Source organism: Nannobrachium achirus (genome assembly GCF_963921795.1).
Source record: "Nannobrachium achirus genome assembly, chromosome: 9".
Classification (NCBI taxonomy): domain Eukaryota; kingdom Metazoa; phylum Chordata; class Actinopteri; order Myctophiformes; family Myctophidae; genus Nannobrachium; species Nannobrachium achirus.
This window is the reverse complement of record NC_137818.1, coordinates 25,480,572-25,500,400: the sequence shown is the minus strand read 5'-3', so window position 1 is coordinate 25,500,400 and position 19,829 is coordinate 25,480,572. Positions and strand designations below refer to the sequence as shown.

Below are 19,829 nucleotides of genomic sequence, written 5' to 3'. Positions count from 1 at the left end.
GGCAGAGTTTAAACAGCGGAGATGTTTTATTTGTACTCTATGGTTGTACACTGCTATGCACACTGCTATGCAGATAACATTTGTGCTCGCTCACCGATATCACCGAAAACACCGTGTATTCAATTCATCTTAATGTATTTATTGTATTATGTTGACGTGGTTTACACTTTTTTTTTTTTTTTTTTTACACAAAGTAGACTATAAAACGATTTGTCGACGCGTCGGATTAACCCCCGCGACTCGAATCGACTTCATAAATCCTGAGTCGAGGACAGCCCTAGTCTGTTGGCAATTTTGGAAAGTCCTAGCCCACGATAATCAATAAATTATTTTAGATTTCATTAGTTTTTCATTAGTTTCTATTTGAGTACATTTATTTTATATATAAATAAATTAAAATGATTTAAAATAAGTGGGCTTGTAGACCTGCTATTTTTTTTTAAAGAGTAAACTACACATTGACCATACCAAAGTTGTTCATAAAAAAGTTAAATAACAGCCGATATATTGGTCAGGCTGTAATTCAAGTCATTTATTGAACCTACACAGATCATAGTATTGGGATTTTCTGTCAAACAGAATGGAAATGGAGAAAGTCAATCAAATGACCACATGAACTTTAAGTAGACCTACTAAATAGATACCTCTGTCCCGTTAACTCATTCGTAGTTTACGGCCGTAGAGCCCGGAGATTTCTCTATGTCTTTCACTGCCGGCTTCTCCTACCTGTTAACGTGGGCGCTCATCCAGTTCCCATCGTGCGTGATCGGACACTGCTATGCATCGTGTGTTCGCGTATTCCATCAGCTTCTCAAATCCGTTGAAATTTTTTCAATTGATCAATCTGTTCTCCATCTGTAAGCCGCGGAGTTTATACAGAAAGCTAACGGGCCAAAATAGACGACGGACCATCAGCTTCCGGTTCACGGGCTCAATGATAAGTGGTCCGCTCAATAATGTGTCCGTGTAGAAACCGATCACGGAGCATTAGTTCCGGCCTATTTTAGTTCCGCTTCGATAAAAAAAAATGTTTTAATTAAAGCTTATTAAATCTCCGGGTTCTACGGGCATGGCAGAGAAGGGGTACAAAGGGGTATTTTTTTGGCAGCAAAATTGTTAAGACGGTTATCTGATCGAGATTTTTTTTTTCTGTTGGTGGAAAGGTGATGGGGTTGGCAGCCAAGAGGACCAACTGTGCATGGCGCTGGTCAGCCAGCTCAACAAGTTCGCCGACAAGGAGACTCTCATTCAGTTCCTTCGCTGCTTTCTCCTCGAGTCCAACTCATCTGCCGTGCGCTGGCAGGCCCATTGCTTGGCACTGCATATCTATAGGTACAGTTTAAATAATTAACAAACACGGTTTAAAGGATGTTATATATACCATTAAGACACTTACGAATGTAAAGCAGCCTTAAGGCAGTGGCTCAGTTTCTCACATACTGCTCCCTACTTTATCCTTACTGTACGCGATTAGAAACAATGATTGAGTTTGTGTCTGATCTTGACCCCTCTCTATAGGAACTCCAGTAAAACTCAGCAGGAGCTATTGTTGGAGCTCACCTGGGCTATCTGGCCTGAGCTGCCAGCTTATGGACGCAAGGCTGCCCAATTTGTCGACCTGCTTGGATACTTCTCCCTCAAGACCCCACAGACTGAGAAAAAGGTTAGTTAGAAACTGTAATGTGACACACTCTTTTGAGATCAGACTATGAAATTCCAGTATTTCAAGACCTATTTTAGTCAGTCTCTGTATAAGTCTTCTTACACACACACACACACACACACACACATTTTACCTGATGTTGAAGTATTCTCATTAGAATTCTTATTAGTTATTAGTTATTTTGTTGAAAACTACTTTGGAAATAATGTGATAATTTCCCTTCCTCCAGCTGAAGGAATACTCTCAGAAAGCTGTGGAGATTCTGAGGACACAGAACCACATCCTAACCAACCACCCCAACTCCAACATCTACAAGTAGGACTCCACATATATGCATTACAGAGCAGAAGAAAATGAAACGCAGATATCCGATACTAAAAATGTATTTCTGTCGCAGCACTTTGTCAGGTTTGGTGGAGTTTGATGGCTTTTTCCTGGAGAGTGACCCCTGCTTGGTGTGCAACAACCCTGAAGTTCCCTTCTCGGTATGTGACTTTCACCAATAACAATAACAACTCTCATTTCCAAAGATAATGCATTCACACTTTAAGATTCTCTACCGTACTCTATAACACCACTTCTAGAGAAGTCAAACCTAAGTCTCCAATCCAATCAGGATAGCAGTCAGGATAGCCTCTGAATTGCCATGGGTTTAGATTTAGGGAACATACAGTAACGTCCACGATTATGTAATAATTGTGACAGCCCTAACTTCAGGTGGGTTGGTTTATTGAGAAGGAAATTCAAACTAAAGTGTTGTTACTCCTTCTATTCTCAGAACATCAAACTGTCATCGATCAAAGTGGACACGCGCTACACCACCACTCAGCAGGTGGTCAAACTCATCGGCAGCCACACCATCAGCAAGGTCACAGTGAAAATCGGTGACCTGAAACGCACCAAAATGGTCCGCACCATCAACCTGTACTACAACAACAGGACAGTACAGGCTATTGTGGAGCTGAAGAACAAGTACGTTTCATGTCATTTCGAACCTCCCCGTGGGCATGTCTTTGTATTTCAAACAGCAAAAACAAAGAAACCAAGTGTTGATTAATGGATAAAACAAGATGAATAACCACTTGTGTAAATTTCTCTCTGTAATGATCTGTATCATTATGTTGATTGAATATTATAAAACTAAAGCCATGTTCTGTGTGAAAACCCAGGCCTGCACGCTGGCACAAGGCTAAGAAGGTCCAGCTGACCCCAGGACAAACGGAGGTGAAGATTGACCTCCCCCTGCCCATTGTCGCGTCCAACCTGATGATCGAGTTCTCAGATTTTTATGAAAACTACCAGGCCTCCACCGAGACACTCCAGTGCCCACGCTGCAGTGCCTCAGTGCCCGCCAACCCAGGGGTGTGTGGGAACTGTGGCGAGAACGTCTACCAGTGCCACAAGTGCAGGTCAGGAAAGATATGGAAGAATCTTGAAAATAAAACGGGAAACTAAAATGGGGAGTTTGCAGCTCTTGAAAATGTATAGAATGTCATGTTCTGGTCTAGCCGCCTAACCAGAAAGATAATATTTCTAAGTGACAGGGCTGCAACTATGGATTATTTTAATTTGTTTGATTAACTGTTGCACATTGTAATTGTATATAAATCTTGTGCTCATTGGCTGTCTACTCTCTTAGGTCCATCAATTATGATGAGAAGGACCCCTTCCTCTGCAATGCCTGTGGTTTCTGCAAATACGCCCGTTTCGATTTCATGCTGTATGCTAGACCGTGCTGTGCTGTGGATCCCATCGAGAACGAGGAGGACAGGAAAAAGGTAAGCACTTAACCTAATAGAAGACGACAGTGCAGTTGAGACGAAGGGGGGGACTAATAAATGTACATCAACTTCAAGTTTATATCCTAGACACTGCTCATGACACTGTCCAGGTTCAACACAGTAGTAAGAAGTGCCGTGTTAAAGTAATTGGTTATTACAAAATAATAAAGACATTTTCGAGGAAAGAAGTGGGAGAAATAAGATTGAAGTAGAAATATTGAAGGGTTATTGTTTCATGCTCAAATATAACACATTATGATCTCCTTTTAGCTCAGTAAAGCCATGAATTGAATCTATATTTGACCACTACTTTCATGCACATCTTTTATTTGCTGTGTGTTTGTGCAGGCGGTGACCAATATCAACACTCTTTTGGACAAAGCTGACCGGGTATACCACCAGCTCATGGGCCACCGGCCACAGCTGGAGAGCCTCCTGTCCAAAGTTAACGAGGCAGCGCCAGAGAAACCACAGGTCAGTCACTCAAACTGACGCATACATGAACCTGATTGCATAAGGAACCCACGCATGAACCTGATTACCTATGAAACAAACAAAACGTTTACAAATCACTCTGTGGTTCTGTTTAAATAAAAAGCACCCATCAGGTTTTTGGCCACTTCCTACAAAGCATTTGTCATTTTACATTTGAACTATATATTATATAGCAACATACATTTTTAGAAAACGGATTTAGAATCATCCTCAAGTTTAAAATTCCCTCCTTAAAAAAAAAGCATGACACATGAAAGCTAGCCTGTGAATTGTGACTTATATGTTTGCCAAGTTTGGATGCAATTGTACTATTGGCCTGCCGTGGAAATAAGAAACGCAAAGACAACACAATGCAGATTCTGAGTATAAGATATTGTGGTTGCCCGTCACAATATATGGCTATGCTCAGGCCTTGCGTTGAGGCAATCTTTTCCATTTTAAAATGTTTTTCCTGTAAAGTAATCACACACCAAAAAGGAGATTAACTTACCCTATTTCAACAGTTTCTCATCACATCCTCTATTTACGTATTCTTTCAGGAGGACTCTGGTCAGGGGGCAGGGCTTGGCACGTCCTCTGCCAACGTCAACAGGTACATCCAGCAGCTGGCTCAGGAATACAGTGGAGACTGCAAGACCTCGTTTGATGAGCTCTCCAAGATCATACAGGTTAGTGGGAAAAGGAATTCGTAGATTATGTGCGTTATGGTATCGTTTACCTACCATCAAATCCATTCAACTTGTCTTTTCCTGTCTGCAGAAAGTGTTGGCGTCCCGCAAGGAGCTCCTGGAATACGACCTCCAGCAGAGAGAAGCCGCCACCAGGTCTTCACGCAGCAGCAGCAGCAGCCAGCCCACCATCACAGCCAGCCAGTACCGTGCCCTTTCCGTGCTGGGCTGTGGCCACACCTCTTCCAATAAGTGCTACGGTTGTGCCTCGGCCGTCACTGGCCACTGCATCACCCTGCTCCGTGCCCTGGCTACCAACCCTGCCCTGCGGCAGATCCTGGTCCTGCAGGGGCTCATCAGAGAGCTGTTTGAGTATAACCTACGGCGAGGCACGGCTGCCATGAGGGAGGAGGTGCGTCAGCTGGTCTGCCTCCTAACCAGGTACACTACACTCGCAGGCTCTTTTTCTCCACGTACCAAGCCATTGATTTACCTCACTGTCTGTACTCATCAATGAAAAGAGCATAACGAAAGCACTACCAGGGCAGGAGGTTTGCTTCCTATTAAGACTAGGTTGTGCTTATCTTTGAGGTGTTTAAGCCAACCCCCTTCATGTCATGCCAAAAACACCCATAGGCCATGGCATATAGTGATTAAATAATGGCTAAGTCTTGTTTCCCTCTCTGTTCCCTCTTCAGAGATCACCCGGAGGCCACTCAGCAGATGAATGACCTCATCATCGCCAAGGTTTCGGCTGCCCTCAAAGGTCACTGGGCCAATCCTGACCTGGTACGTCCTCCCTAATTGAAAACATAACAAGTGACAAAAATAAATCACATACTACAGTACTTTGATGAAATTTTCATAACTAAGTATTGCCTAACTGAATTGTCTGTGTGTGTTTGTCTTTTATCCAATCAGGTCAGCAATTTGCAGTATGAGATGTTGTTGCTTACAGACTCCATTTCCAAAGAGGGAGGATGCTGGGAGTTGAGGCTGCGTTGTGGTGAGCCACTTATCCATAATCTATTATTACTACCATATTTTGCCATAATGTTTCTTGTAGCCTTTTTACTATTCTGAATGTTATTTTAACGCTTGACCGCTTGTGAGACTTGCTTTTGAAAGCATTCTGTGGTTGTCTCTTCTAGCACTAAGTCTGTTCCTCATGTCGGTGAACATAAAGACTCCTGTTGTAGTGGAGAACATCACTCTAATGTGCCTGAGGATCCTACAGAAGCTGATCAAACCTCCTGCTCCCACCAGCAAAAAGAACAAGGTAAAAGTGTAATTTTATTGATTTGATTTAGGATTTTGTGTGTCTGTCTTATGATTCATTGGAATCGTGTTTCCTCTCATGCTTACTCACCCAATGATGTTTTATCTTTCCCTAAAGGATGCTGCTGTTGAGTCCCTTACTACAGTCCGGCCCTACAGCAATGAAATCCATGCCCAGGCCCAACTCTGGCTCAAGAAGGACCCCAAAGCATCTTATGAGGCCTGGAAAAAGTCTCTCCCCGCAAGATGTAAGTTAACCTTATGGGAAAAGTTGCTTTGCAAAAGTATTTATAATGTACACCAAAGGTTTTAGTGTACCCTTGACATGTTTACAGTGTACCTCAAAAAGGCTAATGCTAAATTACTAACAGGCCAGGAGACGGTGTCAAAGCCTCAGAGCAAGGTTGAGCTGCGGAGACAGTACCTGCTTGAGAAGTACGTGTGGAAGTGGAAGCAGTTCATGAGAGCCAGGACGGAGGGACTTTTCCCTCGGCTGCTCAAGCTAAGCCATAACAACTGGCTGCGACAGGTAAGGTTTTAGTTTACATTGCGTTCAAGTAACATTCATTCTAGAACAGTGATCATTACTGTGCATGATTTCCAGAGGAGTTTGGTCGACTAAAGTTGTATTCCCCCACATCCCAGGTTCTCTTCACTCCTGCCACTCAGGCAGCCAGACAGGCAGCTTGCACCATCGTGGAGGCCCTGACTACAATTCCCAGCCGCAAACAACAGGTCCTCGACCTGCTCACCAGGTATGAGGGGAAGACTGCCCAGTACATAAATGCCATGTAATGCTGCGTCACAGATAGACCTATGCTGTTATTGGAAGTAAACGTGGAACAGAACGCATGGAATCGCATACAGAGACTTTTTTAGTGGAGAAATAAGGCTATGTATTCCTATAATTAGTAGATTTTATTTAATAATGCTTTCTGTTTGTGGGGTGGGTCAGTTACCTGGATGAGTTGAGCGTTGCGGGGGAGTGTGCGGTGGAATACCTGGGTCTGTACCAGAAACTGATCAAACCAGCTCACTGGAAGGTGTACCTAGCAGCTCGTGGAGTCCTGCCCTACATCGGTAACCTGATCACCAAGGTAATTATCTGTTTGTTAATTGATTATTAAACTACAACCACTTCTAGAGTTATTTCATTTATGCCTTTCTATGTTGAAATTAAACAAAATTGGTGTTTTGTATTTGTCTTAAAATCATTGCTGTCACAGTGCTATGTGATTCCCAGACTTAAGTTGAACATTTCATTTCTCTCTACTTAGGAAATAGCCAATCTGTTGGCTCTGGAAGAGGCTACGCTTAGCACAGACTTGCAGCAAGGTTATGCACTCAAGAGTTTGACTGGTATGTATCCATTAACAATACATTTCTGTGTCGATTTTGCTATTCCATGTTGTATTGTAACGGTGAACACTCAAAAGGCAACTAGATTTGAAAATAAAAACTATCCCAGAAATTCTGCTGGACACTGAACGGTATACTACTCAGGGATGTGCCAACAGAACATTTCTAGACAGGTGATAAACTCAGAAGTTGTTTATTTGAACTGTTAGCATGCTTACTGCTTGTTTAATTAAAAAAAGCTTTGAGGAGTGAATTCCTGCTTTACAACATCGAGATGATATATTTTTCTTTGGGCCCTGCAGGATTACTGTCATCCTTTGTGGAGGTGGAGTCCATCAAACGGCACTTTAAGAGCAGGTTGGTGGGCACGGTGCTGAACGGCTACCTGTGCCTGAGGAAGCTGGTGGTTCAGCGCACAAAACTCATTGATGAGACCCAGGATATGTTGCTGGAGATGCTGGAGGACATGACGACAGGTCTGTAGGCACATGCATGATACTGTACATGTATTGTTAATTATGTTTTTGTATTGATAAGTTACAAAAAGTGCAGTTTTCACATTAACCCTGGCGTCCCTATTTTGGGCATGTCATTTTAGTCAAAACATAATTATTTTATTTACAGTAAAATATTTTACGTTTCAAAAATCATATCTATAATCTCACAATGCTTCGCAATGCAACGTACAGTATATAAGGCTTAAGTGGTTAAGAAAGATTCTGGTACTAGTAGGAGAATTGGCTTTTATTGTTATAAAATTGTTTATTGTTATTCTCCTCATCTTTTATTGTCCTATTTTATAATCAGTATTGTAAATTAAATCTCATCTGTGCTATTTTATAGGAACGGAGTCTGAAACCAAAGCCTTCATGGCGGTGTGCATAGAGACTGCCAAGCGTTACAGCCTGGATGACTACAGGACACCTGTCTTCATCTTTGAAAGACTATGCAGTATCATCTATCCGGTGAGTGGCCTTCCTTTATCATTTTCCAAAATGTAATTGTTCCTTAATGTCCTGTAAAATTAGGTTCTTAAATCATTCAGAGCCCCATTTGTGGAACGTTAATTTGTTCATGCCAAGGTCTAACATGGTTGTGCAAGTGGCAATGATAATTAACATTTAAAATGAAGAATAATCGGAGTCACAATGTTTCTGAAAATGATTATTGCGAACATGATTTAACCCATTTAGGCCTAGGATTATTGACTGCTTTAACTATTGAAAAACAGCAGATATACAAGCTCACAGCGCGGCACCGAGTGCCGCGCTGTGAGCTTGTAGATCTGCTATTTTTGAAAAATCGTGAAAATTAGAATTTTGACCCGATTCTATAAGTGTCTTTTGAATCCTTCTAAGGTTTTTTGAAAAACCTATGTTTCTATGTCCGCAATCTGGCTAGCCATCGTCAAAGAAAAGGTAATTTTCACTTAACTGGAGCTCAGTTAGTCTGTTCTTGAGAGACTACCATGTCAGTGGTTCTCAAACCTTTTCATGTGAAGGACCCCCAAAATGATATGTATTTGGCCACGGACCCCCATCTCAAAATATCTAGTTCCAGGGACCACCCCCAGAAGCAAAATTTGAGTTACAAACGTTCACTTTGAAAATACATATATTCAAAGATTTGCACACATTTTCACAACTTTTTTCAAAAATAGCAGATCTACAAGCTCGCAGTGCGGCACTCGGTGCCGCGCTGTGAGCTTGTATATCTGCTATTTTTCACTGGTTAAAGCATTCAATAATTCTAGGCCTAAATGGGTTAATGTAGCTAATGTCTGAACTGGCCCTGTTGTCTGTGTGTCTAGGAGGAGAACGAGGTGACAGAGTTCTTTGTGACTCTGGAGAAAGACCCCCAGCAGGAGGACTTCCTGCAGGGCCGCATGCCAGGGAACCCCTACAGCAGCAACGAGCCTGGCATCGGCCCCCTGATGAGGGACATCAAGAACAAGATCTGCCAGGACTGTGACCTGGTGGCGCTGCTGGAGGATGACAGTGGCATGGAGGTAAAAATAATTGCATAACATTATATTAAATGTCTTTCTTGGAGACTTTTGTCATGTATAAATCTACTTCTATTTGCATCTAAGGTCCGCGCACAAACATAGGAATATGTAATTGTATGCACTGTTCTTTTCTTCCTCAGCTTCTGGTCAACAACAAGATCATCAGTTTGGATCTGTCTGTGGTTGAGGTGTACAAGAAGGTCTGGTGCCCCACAAATGAGGTGAGAGTTGGAACAAAAGGGGTACTTTTATGGCCAAGTTAAACTTAAAATTGGATATTGGTCCTGTATATAAAGTATCGCAAGTACAATATAACATACAAATATAAGGTGTAAGCACTTATATTACCAGTGAGACTTGACTTAATTTCCAATACTGTTCCATGAAATGAATGAAAGTGTATCAGCCATTTTAAAAATGTCTACACCTTGTGGGACCTGTCTTTTCCCAGGGTGAGCCCATGAGAATCATTTACCGTATGAGGGGCCTGTTGGGAGACGCCACAGAGGAATTCATAGAGTCACTGGACTCTACCACAGGTGAGACATTATCAAAGTAGAATACACGATTGCACAAACAAAATGCAGTTGTAGATTGTCCAATGCCATGGATACACTATAAAAAAAGAAGCTGAGTGTCATTCAGTCAGTTTAGTTTGCACATTAGCTTTTATTTCAAATTTGTGTTTGCTGCAAAAATAAATGTTTCACTGATGCCGTTTGTGTGGATATATACTTTGAAATGATGCTATTTTTGTAATATACACTGTATTGACTACACTTGTCCAACATAATATTTATTAAGGTGTACCTTGACCCTTATAAGGAACCGACTAAAGAAACAAAATAAAATAAAGATGTGCCATTTCAAAACTTCGCACGTCCTGCCATTGGCAAGACAGTAGATTTTCAGGGGATTTGCAGATTTTTTTTATTGTAGATCAGCTATTTTTGCTAGTTTCTGCAAAAATAAGCTCTGTTCTCCATACAAATTAGAAAAGCAAAACGGAAAGAAACCGGTCGGCGGTGGGAAAGAAAATACATTTGCAGGACATTTTCAGGAAAAGAGCAGTAAATACTGAAGAGTTGAAATGGTACATCGGAATTTGAAGGATTAAGGTATTAAATAGATTGTCACCTCACCTCTCTCCAGATGAAGAGGAGGATGACGAGGAGGTGTACAAGATGGCAGGAGTGATGGCCCAGTGTGGAGGACTGGAGTGTATGCTCAACCGGCTGTCTGGAATCAAAGACTTCAAACAAGGAAGACATCTGCTTACTGTAAGGCCTCATCCATCCTCATTCTCCACTTGAACCCTAGCGTTCCTATTCTGGGGCAAACATTCTGCAAAAGATATGGCTACTGAAAGTGTCTATGCAGACGTACAGGAAGTACTGCGCAAGGAAGGTCTGTTGATGCTGTGTAGTTCTCTTTATATTCCCAGGGCATGAAAACTGTTGTGATTGGTCATGGTACATACAACGGAAGTCCCGCCCCATCGTTCTTTACCAGGCTTTTCTCCTTGTGAGATGAGAAAAGGCTGGGAAATAAGTTGGGGTATAAATTGTTAAAGACCTTTCTCAGTTACTACTCATCAATGTGTTGATTATTAGGTTCATGAGGCAGAATGCATTTAAGTATAGAATGCCAAATCAGTCCTTGACACTGGAAGTTCACACACAAAAATGCAAATACAAGGCATACATGAAGAAAAGAAAAACGATCTACTGGTTAATATGTGAATGTGTCTGACTCCCTAGGTTTTGCTGAAGCTTTTCAGCTACTGTGTTAAGGTGAAAGTGAACAGGCAGCAGCTGGTAAAACCGGAGATGAACACTCTCAACGTCATGCTGGGAACTCTCAACCTGGTCAGTAGTTAGTTACTCAACACCGGTTAACACATTATTTTATGTTCCTCACTTCTACACTTATAATGTGCAATGGATTCAGGTGTCAGTCTGTAATCTAGGTTTTTCTTTCTTTTCTTTTTTTTTTTCAAGACAAATTCCTCTATTGGTTATCCAAAAGATCAGATTTCGTTTATTTATTTATTTATTTTTGGATTAGTATAACTTTATTTACACAGGGCAGTAGAGATTGTATAAACTTTAAGTGAAGATCTTCAGCCAGAATTGAACCAAGAATGTTAACACAAATGTCTTCCTTCTTCAGGCTTTGGTGGCTGAGCAGGAGAGTAAGGACAGTGGTGGAGCCTCCATAGCTGAGCAGGTCCTGAGCATCATGGAGATCATCCTAGACGAAGCCAACGCAGAGATTTCAGAGGACAAGGTGACCCCTCTAAAGTCAGATTTACTATAAAATTGTTTGTAGTGGTGCCATTGGTTGAAAGAAGTGAGACATGCTGTCAATGAACAAAATAAAATAAGTTTGTGTAAAACATTTACACACCCCCACTATTCAAGTTTAATGTGTGTACTATGTATGTTTATTCTTTCTTTCTTTATAAACATTGTTTTATGACAGCATTTATTTGCATTTGTTCCATCAAGTTTTTCACCTTAGTTGTGCTCATAGATTTAGATTTTGAAGTGAACCGTTTGATTTTTCCAGGGTAACCTGCTGCTGACGGGAGACCAAGACCAGCTGGTGATGCTGTTGGACCAGATCAACACCCCCTTCGTCCGCTCCAACCCCAGTGTCCTGCAGGGCCTCCTGCGCATCATCCCCTACCTGTCGTTTGGTGAACTGGAGAAGATGCGCATCCTGGTGGAACGTTTCAAGCCCTGCTGCAGCTTTGACAAGTAGGCATTTTCAATTTAATTCCACCTCCAGAATAACGAGTTCCTACACAAATCTGGAAAATATAAGGATTTGAAAACTATGCTGGGGGGAAAAAAAACTGCATTTGCATTACTTCTTGTGATTGAACTAAACCCTAACCTCTGTTTGTGTCCAAGGTACGACGAGGAGCACAGTGCAGACGACAAGGTCTTTCTAGATTGCTTCTGTAAGATTGCTGCTGGAATCAAAAACAACAGCAATGGCCATCAGCTCAAAGACCTCATTCTCCAGAAGGCGATCACACAGAGTGCGCTGGATTACATGAAGAAACATATCCCCAATGCCAAAAAGTAGGATTTTCTATTGCTTTTTCATAATCATCATACTTATTCACTATACCATACACAAAGATCGGCATGCATGAAAGTACTGTACCTCTTAATTTACTGACTTTGTTTCTACTTCAGCCTGGATGCAGATGTCTGGAAAAAGTTCCTGTCTCGACCTGCGTTACCCTTCATTCTCAGACTGCTCCGTGGACTGGCCACCCAACACCCCCCCACACAGGTAATAATCATCATACTCAGCGCTTTAGTGCAGAAAATCAAACTTAAACAATCTTTAGAAATGATTGGGTGAGCTGTATTATAATATATATTCATGGACACTAACACTAGTTCAAAGAAAACATATTCAAACCTGTCTGAATGTCCCCTCCTCGTCTCACCCATCCAGGCGCTGATAGGTACAGATTCGATCCCCAACCTACACAAGCTGGAGCAGGTATCCAGTGACGAGGGCATCGGTACGCTGGCAGAGAACCTGCTGGAGGCGCTGAGGGAGCATGCCGAGGTCAACCTGAAGATAGACGCGGCCCGCAGGGAGACCAGGTCTGAGAAGAAACGCATGGCCATGGCCATGAGACAGAAAGCCCTGGGCACCCTGGGAATGACGGTACTAGAAGGAATAATAGCTAAGAAAATAATTGGTAGTTGCAGCCCTGTCCTCTTCATTCTTTACCTATACTCTCATATTCTCTCCTTTTATCCTCTTCTATCCTCTCTTCTCCTCCTATCCTCTCATATGTTTAAAATTGTCTTTCTTTAATGCCTTTGTCTCTCAACCACAGCTATACCTGTTATTTTCCTACTGTCATGTTTGTGTCTTCTAAGAAGCCCTGTGTGTCTGCTTATGTTTCAGACCAATGAGAAGGGTCAGGTGGTGACCAAGACCTCATTGCTGAAACAGATGGAGGAGTTGATAGAGGAGCCAGGCCTGACCTGCTGTATCTGCAGAGAGGGTTACAAGTTCCAGGTACACAAACACAACCAGGACAGGCCTGTAATGGATTACAAGTAGTATGATTACGGCATGCATTGTATACTGGGTCAAGAGATATATTACTTTTGAAACTTTGTTTACTTATTGATGTTATGGTCAAGTATCACATGAACGGAGAATAGGTTATTGCAGATAACATTTTGGAAAACAAATTCTCAAACCGTAGAGCTCATGCTGCTGCCTATTATGAAAACACAAACAATTCAACCCACTAATAACATTAACCACATACACCCACAATTACACGTAAGCCCCCTTTCCACTACGAGGTGGAACAAGAACTTACCAGAACATTAACCTTTTTGTTCTGGTTTTGTTTCCTTTGCGCACGGCCTGGTTTCAGATGAGGTTGGTTTCAGATGAGGTTTTTTCGGTCCTGCTGTTGAGCTAGTACTAAACTTGAGTTCTGGGAACCCATGGGCGGGGCCAGCAGCGTTGCTGCTCTCGATTGGTCGAGCTGAGGTGACGACACAGAGGAGACCGGTGGAGAAACATCTCATTCTTACTGTTTAATCAAGTTCATTTATTTATTAATGAAGCTTATCATGTTCCGTTTATAGTCTGCCCGTCTCCACCGACATTGAACAGTGCGGGTTGCATTCACGAAAGCATAAAGCATTATTAAAACAAATATTTGCGTGACTGTCTTCCATTGTGCCAATTCCGTGGATGTTTCTGTTAAAAGCTCTCAATATCTGATAATAACAAATTCAATATCTTTTTTTGCCACAACATTTCTATTTTGTGTATACTACTGCCTTTACTCTATGCTGTTCTGTGTGTTTCTGTCTTGTTCCAGCCATCTAAAGTCCTAGGCATATACACCTTCACCAAGCGTGTGGCCTTGGAGGACTTCGAAAACAAGCCTCGCAAGCAGCAGGGCTACAGCACCGTCTCGCACTTTAACATAGTCCACTATGACTGCCATCTGGCAGCTGTCAGGTATGGTGACGGACACATGCAATGCAGTAGATGCACTCTGTCACACGTTAACCTAAACATGCAAATATGAGATCATGTACCACAAGCTCACTTTTCATTGGATCAGACAATCACATGTCCTGCCTAAGCTTACTCTCTAATTGCATGCTGAGTGTATATCTATGATTTGTATAACCTATATTTATGTTTGTGCACTTACCGGTATCTCAAAAACATGCATTTCCTGAACCATTGATCTGTTGTACTTGACACTCTTTCCTCCTATTCTCTCTCTGCCAGGCTGGCTCGTGGACGAGAGGAGTGGGAGAGCGCTGCTCTCCAGAACGCCAACACCAAGTGCAATGGGCTGCTCCCTGTGTGGGGGCCGCATGTTCCAGAATCGGCCTTTGCCACCTGCTTAGCAAGGTAAACTAACCCCCACCACATGTGTGTGTACACTCTCTAGTTACAAATGGAAGAATTAACACAGAATGTTGCTGGGTACTTTCATCCATAGTTGTGTATTTGTTGCTGAGATTAATTTAAACCCAACAACTGCTCTTCCCTCTTCACTTTGTAGGCACAACACATATCTACAGGAGTGCACAGGCCAGCGTGAGCCTACGTACCAGCTCAACATCCACGACACGAAGCTATTGTTCCTCCGCTTTGCCACTGAGCAGTCGTTCAGCGTTGACACAGGTGGAGGAGGGAGAGAAAGCAACATCCACCTCATCCCATACATCATCCACACTGTGCTCTATGTCCTCAACACGTATGTACCAGATGGTTTACAGTACTAGGAGTCAAGTCATTAATACAATATATTTTAAGCACTTGAGCCCTTTTTCCCCTCCTTTGTTTTTAACTGCTGGCGGTTAACTAAGTACTTAAGTGATGTATCATGTAGAAATTTTTAATTAAAGTGTGTTTTGCTCAATATTATAAAATGAATAATTATGATGTTTTTGATTGCTAGGTTAACTTAATAAGCAGTTTCAAGATGTCTTATGTTCAGATACATTGTGAAGAACATTTACAATAGTTTGTTCATTTGTCTCACTTTATTTTCTGAATGCTCTACTTCAATCCATTTTTACCCACGCCTCCCCACTGCAGTACGAGGGCCACGTCTCGGGAGGAGAAGAACTTACAAAGTTTCCAGGAGCAGCCGTGTGAAAAGTGGGTGGAGAACTCGTACGAGGTGGATGGGCCACACTACTTCACCACCTTGGCCATGCACATTCTGCCCCCTGAACGCTGGAGGAGCACACGCATGTACTTCCTGAGAAGGCTCCTGGTCACCGCACACACCCGCAAGGTCTCAGCAGTCTGCACTAACAAGTAAGCCACATCTGTTGTCTTTCAGTGCATTTCTCTCTCTTGGTCACTTTCTCTTGTAATTAAGTACTTAGTTTATTTATTTGTAAATTAACTTTTTTCAGTGCTACGTTAACATTGACTAATTTAGAATGTGTTTAGATTATCATACTGTTCACATAGAGTAATGAAATTATAAAGAAATGTTTACTATCAGGTAGGAAAAGAATGGTTAATGCCACCTTAAAAGGAAGAATTGAATGTTTTTTTTCTTTGACTTTCTGCAGTTTATTTGTGGTATGCTTCTAACCCTGCTTCACCCTTTGCGCCTTAATCAGACTCACAGATAAATCACCAAAGGAGTATGCCGTTTATCGCTCGCCTCTTCTGTTTTGGGGCCTGGTGGATCTTGTCTATGACATGTTCAGGGTAGGTTTCACGGTTTCAGAGCTCTCTGTAAATTGATATTTGCATTGAATTATGCTATTGGTATTGATGCACAGTATGATGTGTACAATGTGTCTTATTTACATGTATTTTGAGCCTATGTTCTACATTTAACCTCACTCAAATGCAGGCAATAGGAATGTCCAAATATAAGTACTGTTGTATAGATTATTTGGCATATAACTTGTATAGTATAGTTAAAATAGTGTGCTGTAGACAATTTCAGTACATACAGTAACACCTCCATAATCATCTGATATTTGAGATATCTATCTACGCTAGACTTTAAAGCTAACTTCATTATGTGGTCCTGTTGTTTGCTTGCAGAAAGTACCCACCAGCAACACAGAGGGGGGCTGGTCCTTCTCGCTGGCTGAGTATGTGCGTCATAACGACATGCCCATCTACGAGGCCTCTGAACGAGTGCTGAGAGCTTTCCAGGATGAACTAATGCCTGCTGAATCCTTCTCAGAATACCTGGATGTTGTAGGTGTGTGTTCACACTTGCACACATGCATACCCATTTTTACACTCTCAGAGTTCAATAAACCAAGGATTTTACAGAAGTTGTTTTTTTAACCAACAAATGGGGATTTCTAGTCTAATGCATATCAATCTGGGGATCTTTGGAATGAAAAAGTTTGAGAATCATTAGTTGATAGTATGAACATTTAACAAAGCATACAGAAGCAGGTAATGGTAGAATAACAAACACTGTTTAGCCAGGAACACTCACGTCAAAGTAGATTTAACTAACCTGACTTTCGCCAGATGGTGGCAGCATTGCGTATATAACGCTCTGCTTTACCATCTGGGCTTGCTCGGCCAGCGTTGATAACACTCGTAAAGTCCCGGGCCGGACCAATCAGCGGCAGCTATGGGCGGGCTCTGAGCGGCTCTGAGCCAATAGAGTCTGATTGCAGACCACGTGGAAACCCAGGAGGCGGATTCTGGGTGCAACATCATGCAGACAGGCCAATATGAGTGGTTGGAGTTGGCACTCCCAGACTGTGATAGAAACGGCCACATCCAATCACCAGCTACAGAAATTCAAAAAATGGCCCGCCCCTTACATCGAGTGTGCCCGAGAGAGCCCAGATGTAAGGCAGAGCGTTACGCACTGCTGCAACTATCTGGCGAAAGTCAGGTTAAGATTTAAACATTTATTGCAACAAATGGAATACAGTTAAACTTGGGCTTAAAAGGCAGCTCGTTCTGAGATTTTCTGAACCCTTTTTGAATTTTGTAAGCAAAACCCTCCATAGGGATACAATAGTAGTAACATTGACATACTAGCTTGAATCATCAGACATAAAATTAGAAGTATTTGAGCCTATGCCACACTCTGAGAAAAAGGTGGAGGCTGGGGTGGAGTAGGCAGCTAAGCAGCAGCGGATCCAATAGGCTTCAGATCAAAGACAAGCAGAACTATAGTGGATGCAAGCCGTATTTAAAGGAGCCTCCCTACTGAGGGAGAGCTCTGATTGGATAATGGCAGTGTGACGTAATGATCAGCAGATCTGTGAATGAGGAATAGGAAAAGGAGCTGACTTACAGCTGAGGCGGGCGAGACTCTTGTGTCCTGCATAAACTAACGCTATGCTTCATTTCTTTTTCTGCAGGTCTTCTCTCTGAAATCCCAGACCCTGACATCTTCCTGCAGGATTTGTTGAACTCTGTGCCCTGATGGGAAGCCCCACCCACTAATTCACAAGCCCCGCCCACTCTCACATCAACCCTACAAATAGCCGCTGGGACACCTCCCACCTGAAACCCCTCTCCCCCTGGTTCTCACTATTTTTACCCATATGTACACACAGTACATGCAGTGTGCGTGCACACACACACACACACACACACACACAAACTCATGCAAGTCAGTATACACGCCATTCTTCCTTCTCACTTCGTTTACCCCCACAGTATGACATTTTCAAATTAACTTAAAAGCAACAAGTCTATGTGTAGTCTGAGAAAATACAGCCACTTAATGGCAACGTCTGTAACATTTAACACAATAAAGAATGCTGGTTAAAAATACAAATGAGGGGGGGGGAAACTAACTTTAGCAGGATTCATGCGTTGTATTCCTCTGATCAAGGACACTTCTCCTCGAGCCAGGCAACACATAGAAGTGAGACGGTGTATGATGTTTTTCATTCAAGACCCTTTCTGATTATGTCATCAAGAAGCACATGGAATACTGAGATTGAACAGGGAGTGGAAGTGACAGTGCCCAGGATACAATTACTGGCAATCAAGGACACATTTATTGGATTTTTTTTTGTCAGCCGCAGCAATGCCATGTCATTTATTTGGAGGTAAAAAAAACTTAAATATTTCTGTGAGTAAAAAAAGAAAGAAGATTTGTCCAAATTGTTTCCTGCAAAGTAACTCAAAGTGTTAGTCTTTTGATGACACCCGCCTTGATGATCATAATGTCTCATGTCTCTAATAATTTAACTGTCAAACACATCTGTTATTCAAAGAGTTACCAAGGTTAAAATTCGAGGATACACGTGAGTTCTACTTCAGGCTGGGTTTTTTGCTTTAACTCCCCCTGTGTTAGGGGATGTAATCTTAAGGTTATAGGAAAAGAAAAGGTTTGGGGATTTGACCCACCACATATTAAGAGTGGCATTTGTTTTTATCTTACCTTTTTGTTGGTGGTTCAAGGTTTTTGTTTTTCAGTCAGTTTTCTTTTTTTAATGGCAAAAGATTTCACACATGGGTTGTGAAGCCAACCTATCATGTTTTCCTGGGCTTTAGCTGTTTGGTCTTCATGTAGGTTCTAACTGGAATTTGAGTGCTGGGCAGAGAAGAAGAAAAGTGCGTTTTGATTTAGCGTGCATGCGTCAGGTTTCTTTTATCAGTTACAGAAGCAAACGGTGGTTAAACGAGAAGGGTTCTTTTTTTCCTCCTGTTTTTCTCCCCCTCTTTTTTGCTTTTTGTTTTTTGGCCAAGACATCCCTTGGTGACAAAATGACATTTTGGACTTTGTGAATGATTCCGTCTGTTGCAAAGAAATATCAGACTTGTCTAAATTAATAATAAATGGACCTGCATCATACCGCTCGAACACATCTATTTTCTTTACAAATACATTGAGTTTGACATGCATTTCATTATTATTTGTGGCTGCTTCCCAACAATCCACTGGCATATCCAGACTTTCTCTTCTCTCTCTCTATTATTATTTATTATGTTTTGCCCATGCGAATCAATCACACTCACAACAATCTGCCCTTAACCCCCCAGAACAGTTTTCTGGTAAGCAAGGTGCCGTCAAGTTTTATCCTTGGCGATTTAAAATCAACTCTTTTAATGAATGCATGGTGTGGAGTTTACCCAATTTATTGTTAATTCGCCTATTCCCGCTGCTACAATGTTCAACTGTTGCTGAATGTCTGCTTTTTGGAGTAGCCTATGATTAATAAAGATGTAATAATTCCAAATGTGATGCAGGGTTAGTTAATCTGTTCAGTCTTTTATTATTCAGTAATGGTTTAAAGCAGGTGTAGGCTAGTCAATCTAAGGTTTGACCCAAAATAAATTGCAATAGTAATGGTTCAAGGTTTTTTATGATCCTTAGGGTCATCCAAATAACATTAAAAGTTGTGAATTATATATTTAGTGGATCAAGGTGAATTCAGGGGGTTCAAGTTTGGGTCCATTCATTTACTATACAGGAAAAAAGACCCCCCCAAAAAATCTACTTTAGGTAGAATGTGAGGGGTCTAACTAGGGGTTTGTGATGATTCTGAATCCATTGCACGCATTTGTTTTGCACAAAAAACATTTGTTGG

The 19,829-nt window shown here is 41.8% G+C and overlaps 1 protein-coding gene across 7 annotated transcripts in view; it reads left to right on the top strand.

Moving 5' to 3' along the window:
• ubr4 (ubiquitin protein ligase E3 component n-recognin 4) overlaps positions 1-19,417 on the top strand; it is a gene marked incomplete at its 5' end in the record, with an annotated part of 66,377 nt that extends 46,960 nt beyond the window's left edge. For all 7 annotated transcript variants that reach the window (XM_080733032.1, XM_080733030.1, XM_080733031.1 and 4 more), the window contains 38 exons: positions 1,164-1,332; positions 1,519-1,663; positions 1,893-1,978; positions 2,061-2,148; positions 2,442-2,635; positions 2,833-3,072; positions 3,303-3,441; positions 3,793-3,918; positions 4,479-4,607; positions 4,699-5,048; positions 5,306-5,396; positions 5,529-5,613; positions 5,759-5,886; positions 6,004-6,133; positions 6,257-6,414; positions 6,531-6,640; positions 6,841-6,982; positions 7,163-7,244; positions 7,547-7,720; positions 8,088-8,209; positions 9,055-9,252; positions 9,393-9,473; positions 9,704-9,791; positions 10,405-10,532; positions 11,013-11,120; positions 11,425-11,541; positions 11,824-12,014; positions 12,171-12,344; positions 12,462-12,561; positions 12,730-12,948; positions 13,195-13,308; positions 14,135-14,277; positions 14,557-14,682; positions 14,837-15,031; positions 15,376-15,600; positions 15,915-16,005; positions 16,351-16,513; positions 17,646-19,417. In XM_080733032.1, the coding sequence (XP_080589158.1) occupies positions 1,164-1,332; positions 1,519-1,663; positions 1,893-1,978; positions 2,061-2,148; positions 2,442-2,635; positions 2,833-3,072; positions 3,303-3,441; positions 3,793-3,918; positions 4,479-4,607; positions 4,699-5,048; positions 5,306-5,396; positions 5,529-5,613; positions 5,759-5,886; positions 6,004-6,133; positions 6,257-6,414; positions 6,531-6,640; positions 6,841-6,982; positions 7,163-7,244; positions 7,547-7,720; positions 8,088-8,209; positions 9,055-9,252; positions 9,393-9,473; positions 9,704-9,791; positions 10,405-10,532; positions 11,013-11,120; positions 11,425-11,541; positions 11,824-12,014; positions 12,171-12,344; positions 12,462-12,561; positions 12,730-12,948; positions 13,195-13,308; positions 14,135-14,277; positions 14,557-14,682; positions 14,837-15,031; positions 15,376-15,600; positions 15,915-16,005; positions 16,351-16,513; positions 17,646-17,710 (5,414 nt within the window). In that variant the 3' untranslated portion in view covers positions 17,711-19,417. The remainder of the gene's footprint in view (positions 1-1,163; positions 1,333-1,518; positions 1,664-1,892; positions 1,979-2,060; positions 2,149-2,441; positions 2,636-2,832; positions 3,073-3,302; positions 3,442-3,792; positions 3,919-4,478; positions 4,608-4,698; positions 5,049-5,305; positions 5,397-5,528; positions 5,614-5,758; positions 5,887-6,003; positions 6,134-6,256; positions 6,415-6,530; positions 6,641-6,840; positions 6,983-7,162; positions 7,245-7,546; positions 7,721-8,087; positions 8,210-9,054; positions 9,253-9,392; positions 9,474-9,703; positions 9,792-10,404; positions 10,533-11,012; positions 11,121-11,424; positions 11,542-11,823; positions 12,015-12,170; positions 12,345-12,461; positions 12,562-12,729; positions 12,949-13,194; positions 13,309-14,134; positions 14,278-14,556; positions 14,683-14,836; positions 15,032-15,375; positions 15,601-15,914; positions 16,006-16,350; positions 16,514-17,645) is intronic.
• Between the last annotated feature and the right edge of the window lie 412 nt (positions 19,418-19,829).